General features: G+C 39.0%; 1 protein-coding gene across 1 annotated transcript; it reads left to right on the top strand.

Annotated features, from left to right (window-relative positions):
- Nucleotides 1-5766: 5766 nt before the first annotated feature.
- LOC115114560 (GSK-3-binding protein-like) lies at nucleotides 5767-7186 on the top strand. The gene has a single exon (XM_029642916.2). The coding sequence runs from the start codon at nucleotides 5880-5882 to the stop codon at nucleotides 6363-6365; it is 486 nt and encodes a 161-aa protein (XP_029498776.1). The 5' UTR covers nucleotides 5767-5879; the 3' UTR covers nucleotides 6366-7186.
- The last annotated feature ends 360 nt before the right edge of the window (nucleotides 7187-7546 follow it).

Below are 7546 nucleotides of genomic sequence, written 5' to 3'. Positions count from 1 at the left end.
AGGATTAACAGTATAATTTAAAACAACAGATATTCCCATTCAAGTCAAAATTATCTGATTATATGATATGTGGACCTCCAACCATTTTTGTGGTACCATTTGAATGTTGACATTGCTATTTTATTCACATTTTAGTACATGTATTAGCCAAAACATGATACCCACCCTGTATTCAAGAGCATGTTGTGTTTCAACCGATGGCGGGCACAACACAAACACCTCAGATAATTTTTTTCTAGAAATTATAAAATAGTTTGACAACCCTGTTTGTAAGCTTTCAAATTATATAAATCTCAACCATTTATCTTTTCCAGTGATTAAGACATGGATGTCTCATGGTATGATGGGGTATACAAAAGGCGTCTACTTCGAGCACTTTTATCTCTTGAATGTTTTGGCATTCAGGTCCAAAAAGTAACTTTGAGCAAATATGTATGGAAGGTTTCATTCAAATTAAAAGGGGTGATGTCAAAAACAGATTGAATTCAAATGGATTTACCCTATGACACACACAGACACAAACAGCAGCTCTCACAAACAGCCCTGGAATTGATACTAAATTAATCTCCTAATGTGTTGTTGTTTCATAGCAACTAGAAACCCCTCCTGTGACCCTGATCCACTGATCTGAGAGCCTGATTAAACATGCAAACATACAAACATACAAACACCCCCACCCCCCCACACACACGCACTGTTGATGCACAAACACCCTGCATAAAAACAAAATGAACACAAATACACAGGGATTATGCTTGCTCCAGTGTGAAGCATTGGGAGGTCAATAAAAACAGTAAACGCTATGCAGGCATTTAAATAGCAAACCCATGTGGTTGGTTCACTATCTCCATATCCTCCATGTTGCCCAGAGTAGGCAGAGTTGCATCCTTGAATAGGCTTGTTCTAACAAGATGTCTTCTTGATCACTGTGCTCAAGGTTTTCCAACCCCCTGGCTGCATCTAAATTGGCTTAAAGTGCATCGTTTCCTTATCTGCTTTCCTTCATGATGACCACTTCTCCAAAGCAGCAGGAGGCAATAGGTGAAAACAATCATGGAAACATATCCAACTAATCCATCAATCAATGGGACAAAAGGAAAGTAGAGAAATAGATTAATTCAATCACAGTATTAGAGCACAGGTTTGTTGTCCTTGGGAGTTGGGAAGAGCAGATTGGGCCATTTTTTAGATAATCTTTTGAGGAAGAGTTGTTAAAATCAGTTTAAGTTTTCAATTCTCTACTTTCAAATCCTTAATCCATATGCATATAAATTCTATGGAATACCCCTATATTCAGTTCCTGTAAAATTGAAATGATTACATACGCAGAATTAAGAGGATAGGACTACGAATCTACACTCACAGGAACTCTCACACACTCTCCCTATGTTTACACGTTTACTGTGAAGCACAAGGAGTATTGCCTAGATTACTTGGCAGTAATATGCGTTGTGCTTTGACAACAATGAAAGAAAAAAGGCATTGATGAAGTATTCTAAATGAAAGGGAAAGGGGGATACCTAGTCACTTGTACAACTGAATGCCTTCAACTGAAATGTGTGGTAAAGGCTCTTAACCTTTATACAATAACCCTTCTCCAATCCTTATCTCACACTTTGAAGTAGATTATTTTACCGCAGCCAAAAACATTCTGGAATATGACCCTCAAGCCCTTTATTTCTATGATTAGTCTATGTATTTTATATCTGTTCTATAAATACAGCATGTTCTGGTATGTTCTAATCTAATTCATGTTCTAATCTACCATTCTCCTCTTTCTCTGTTTATAGAATGTTTGAGTGGCATGTATGAACCTTGTTTTATACTTCAGTTTTACTTGTGTTATTATTACTAACATTTGTAGTAGTAGTAGCAGTAGCAGTAGTAGTAATAGTATTAGTGCTATAGTGCTTGTGTTGACCTCTTGCTCCTTTGTAGCATTTCAAAATAAACCTGTCCATGCCCAAACCTGTCCATGCATTTCAGAGCAGGCCCCTCCCAAATGTCTCTTACTGTACTGTCACCTTACATGACTTTGAAAGGCAGAAATCCAAAGGCAGGCGGTTTACACAACTCTCAGTGGTACAGGATGTACAGTACAAACCTGTATGGGGTCATTTGGGGGTGCTGTGTATTGAATATTATGCAAAGGGAAGAAATGGTAAGGTCCAACAATGCTCTCTGTTTACTTTAATACAGATCTTTACACCAATAGCAGTAGAGCAAGGTCTGACATACAACTAAAACATATGTTTTAGATGTCATACCCACAGTATATCATTAGAATGGGTTAATGCAAAGTAATGGAAGAAGCAGGAGCTCTGTAAGAATGCTCCAAATAGTATGCCTAAATTAAATCAAAGTAACTTCAAACCAAGTTTTATGGCAACGCAATATTGTGCTAATTACCCATAATATTAGGTAGCCTACATTTGTCTGTTGGTTGAACTATCCTTTTAAAGGTAGGCCCATGTGGTCACTTAAATGTCAATGTTCTTAAATAGTTTTCTGACATTGAAAGTTGGCTGTAGTTCCGTGCCTGCAATAGCTAACTTTAGTCTAAATTACCAAGAGTACATAGACCTGGAATTAGCTACTACTATTAGCATGCTATTTCAGTGTCAGCCATTTAAGATCCACATAGTTTCCCCCAATCATTCTGTGGACATCTTTCGGGGTAAAACACTGTTTAAAGTATTTTTTAAATATTGTGAATTACAACACTTTGTAATTAAGTAGTGACTCATTGTTAATCCCTTCCTTCAATCACATCTCATTTCAATCACCACCTATCTAGTACAAGCATCATCCATCCCAATTACTGCCACACATCTATATGCATTACTGAGTCATCAACTGATGAAGTTATGTTAACACGCAGGGTCTCAGATTTTGTCCAAAACTCTGTCTGTTTCTCCATGGAGCAGGTTCCAAGAACTGACTCTCTACAGGGACCCAGTTGATGGTTGCACCATGGAGCAACAGCATGCCAAGCAAACTATCCACCGCCTCTGAGCAGGATCCCTTAATCACTGACACAGCGCATGCATTCTCCCTAACCAAATTAGATATGACATTTCAGGACCTAAACGAAGGGTGGAAAACCAGCTACGCTGTTTATAGGCAAAAGTGAGACTTAGTGTTTGGCTGTCTTTTTGGGCAAACTGGTAGTTCAGGTTGAGGTGATGGTACTCACAGCACTGACTAATGAATGTGAAATTGACTCTGACACTCCCTCCTCCTCATCAGAGTTAGAATACCCACTGATAGCCATTTGAGATAAAACATTAATAGTACTTCAGAACTTGGGTGTGTATTATGATACATTTTTGAATGGCCTTCAATATTAAGGGTCTGCCATTATTTCTAATCAGACAAAAGGGTGTGGTAAATAAAAGGTGCCTGGACTACAACTGTGAACAGAAGTTGTGCAGCACTGAAATGTACAGCCAGGAATCTACTACCACAACCCCTTAGTATTATGAGGCTGTTATGTGACTCTTGACACTGATGTAACTCTTGACAGATTGATAGCCTGTAAATTACAGGAACATCAGGTGAATTAAGGTCACTATGCTCCTGAAAAGATTATCGGGTGACAGCATGTAATCTTTGTTGATCAATCTCATATGGTGAGAGAGCTTTATGATTGGCTGGCAGATGCAGAGCGTTGCTTTCTCTCAAGTAACAGCATGCACTGCAGCTCTGCCAAGTGAGTCCTACAGCCAATGGCATTCACTGCATCATGTTCACGATGCAAACATTGCCATGTGATAGGGAGCTGGATAGCCAATTGCACTTTAGATGAAGTCGTAGATGAAGTTCAGTTCATGGTAAACCCACCAGAGGGTCAAATTATTCCTTGAAAAAATTGTATATTAGTTAACAGTAGAGGATGAACTATGTTATCTTTTTCTGACTCAAAGATATATATGATAAAGGTCAATTATTCTAATACAAGATCTCTGAGAGCATCACATTACATATCCATCAAGTTCAACTCTACCAAATATTTAGTGAAGTCAACTACATATTTTTGCTGAGTTTCAGCCCAAATCAGACACATTACAAAGGGCTCTGTCTGTTATGTAATCTCTGAACTGTATGTCAAATCAAATTTAAAATAAAATGTATTTATATAGCCCTTCTTACATCAGCTGATATCTCAAAGTGCTGTACAGAAACCCAGCCTAAAACCCCAAACAACAAGCAATGCAGGTGTAGAAGCACGGTGGCTAGGAAAAACTCCCTAGAAAGGCCAAAACCTAGGAAGAAACCTAGAGAGGAACCAGGCTATGAGGGGTGGCCAGTCCACTTCTGGCTGTGCCGGGTGGAGATTATAACAGAACATGGCCAAGATGTTCAAATGTTCATAAATGACCTATATCCCATAGGACAGGATCTCATTGTCAAACTCGGATGAGTAACTTGACTGTTAGCTCAGGGTTTATTTACATTGAACAATGTAATAATTATTTTACTGTTTTTCAGTGGATGCAATACTCGGAAGAGCCTTATATCGTGTCAGCACATACTCAATGGAAGGAAGAAACCAAATGACCCCCAGCTTTGGCAGAGCTCCAAGTCCTATCAAAGTCAAATGAATAGACATGGTACACTCAATACACTGTTTCCCCAGTTCCCCTCCCCTCTGCGACAAGGATAGAGTCATACTAGTAAAATGGGAACATCCCTGCAACAGGAACACAACCAGCTGCTAGTACAGACCACAGACAAACAGGAATTGTTGTTGATCAGCCAGCCGTTTACTGCATGGAAGAGAAAGAGGAAATCGGTATTGTACTCCGAACCTAATAAACATCTTTCACATATAAATGAAATCCATTCCCTAAAATGACTTTATTTTAAGCCCTGTGATGTGTTAAGGAAATATACCACGTACTCGAATGACCTGAAAATACAACGCAGCAGCAGGTCTAGGAACAGGCTGTAGTACAGACACGCACCACGTGAACACGATAGTCGCCCCTTATATGGTCATGAGGGCGCTCTTTGACTGGAGCGTCCGAGTTCAGTACGATTCAGAGAAATCAGAAATGTACTCCATGTGCTAACCACTGATTTTGCGCATAATAGATCGTGCATTCTGATGCATTGACATGTACATCTGCACATATAATGCTTAAAACAAATATCATCGTTTATTACCATAATGTAATAATTGTTATTTATATAATCCGAAAATGAATCAATTATGGTTATTTCAACAATCCAGCAAATCTTTGTCAAACATTTGAAATGTGCAGCATTTTAGAGTGGAAGGATGATATTGAAAATAATATTGCATGAAAACAATTGAATGATAGCTAATTGAGATAAAATACCTCTCAGTCAAAGGTTTTTGATTTCATGGGTTGTGGAATATAGCAATTTGCAACAAGAAATAAGTCAGAGATGTATGACAATTTGGTGTTATTGTAAAAACATAGTTTATTTGACCTACATAATATAGCTAGACAGTTACGAGTTATGTATTATGTCCAGTTGGCTAGATGTGCCAAGACTGAATAAAATCAGGGGAATCGTCCAGGTCTGACTTTAAATAAGATATGAATAGTCAGAGTTGTGTTCAGAAAATATGTCATACATAATAAGGAATTATATAATGAAGTAAATAAATATATAGAAATGAAATAATAGAAATGATGATTCTCACTATTTGAAATCATTTGAATGAGGATCGCACCCACATTGGAAATGGTACATTCCGGATCCTACGTCATCTATTGTTTACAAAATATCGAGAGGGTTCATTGCTTACTTGCTTTTCTGCCAAGCAACGTGGTGAGAGGAAGGAACTGAGCTACGCTCCCATTCATTTCGAAACTACAACCAAGAAACACACAAAATACAACAAAATGCCTTGTCGAAAGGAGAACTACATCCTCTTGGAGCAGTCTGTTACCGTCGATTCAAAAGAAGTGGACGCTTTGGTCACGAAAATCGGTGAGGCGCTGCAGCTTCACAACAATAGTGCTAATCAAAAGACGATGTCATGTCTCCACGGTCTCACCAGCAACTGCAGCAGTAGCAACATCAAACAAGCTAACAACAACAACAATGGTGTAGCCCTGCAAAAACGTACCGGGTGCTGCATACGGCTTCGAAACCGGAGTCAACGTAGTAACAGAACTAGTCCGTACAGTTTCCCTGGCTCAAGTAACCAGGAGTGGGACCATTTCAAACGTTGGGACCGAAAGGGGATCAACGCAGCTGTCGAGGACGACCCACATCAGTTACTTCAGGAATTAATATTGTCTGGGAATCTTATCAAAGAAGCGGTCAGGCGGCTGCAGTTCTCTACGACGGAGTGTGGAGATCTTTCGGACAAGCTGCAGTGCTGATGATGCGGACAATGTATTCATTAATGATATGTTACCGACAACGTAAACTAGTTTGCTGACATAGCTAGCTATAACGTTAGTCTACATGTTGAACGATTAAATGTCATGGTGGTAACGTCGTTAGCATGTCTACTTTGTGACCGTTAATTTATGTTTTTCATTTACCCAATGCGTTAGCTAGCTAGTTAACGTTAACCATGTTTGTTTGCAACTCCAACTTGATGGTTAGTTAGATTTTTGTTTATGGGTGGGCACTCTCCTTTTCACACTTCGTTGGCTTTAGTTAGTAACTAGTTATGTAAACCAAGTGAATGCTATGTCAACCAAGTGAAAGCTTTACGTTGACATTGTTTACAAATCGAATCTCAGGCCGCCAGCATTGCCTGTTTTGGTCCGTTAGTTTGAATCGGGTCGTTTCAAATCAAAGGTTTTACGTTACTAGTTAGCAAGCTAGGCTAGCGCCACACTCATGCCAGGGTGGATTCCTAACCCCCAGCAAGGCAGCACTGTGACTGCTTCGATACCAGCTTTGTATTTCCTTTACACAGAAGGAACGGGATCGACAACCAGCTACCAAACCGTATAAGAGACGGAGACGGGCGACATTTCAAATGGTTCTGACTAAATGTCTCTTCGACTGGCTGGGGGCGGTGAATTTTTTTCCATTATTATTTTTTTTTCATAATGGGATGCGGATGTTTCATTTTCCCATTGTCTGTGTCAAGTGATTTACCATGACCACTTCGCAACGAAGTATTTTATAATGTTCCTGAGTATTCAGGCCTTTGTCTTAAATAAACACGGTGTTTTTTTCTTTTCAATTTTGTGTGTATGTGTATGCTTTTCGCACTCAGATAAAGGTTCCAATAAAATATAGCAAGTAACTACAGTATTTGGAAAGCCTGTCGACATACTATACAAAACGCTGCCGTATGTACACTGAACAAAAATATAAACATGCAACAATTTCATATTTTACTGCGTTCATAAGGTAATCCGTACATTTGAAAAAAAATCATGGTTCCAATCTATGTATTTCACATATGCATTTGTTGGTCACATATACTTTAAAATAATTAGGCGAGTGGATCACAATACCAGTCAGTATCTGGTATGATCACAATTTGACTCGTGGAACGCGACATCTCCTTCGCATTGGGTTGATTGTGTCCTGTGGAATT

This window comes from Oncorhynchus nerka, linkage group LG3, assembly GCF_034236695.1.
Source record: "Oncorhynchus nerka isolate Pitt River linkage group LG3, Oner_Uvic_2.0, whole genome shotgun sequence".
Lineage (NCBI taxonomy): Eukaryota > Metazoa > Chordata > Actinopteri > Salmoniformes > Salmonidae > Oncorhynchus > Oncorhynchus nerka.
Note: the sequence above shows the minus strand (reverse complement) of the source record. Positions and strands in the feature narration are given on the sequence as shown.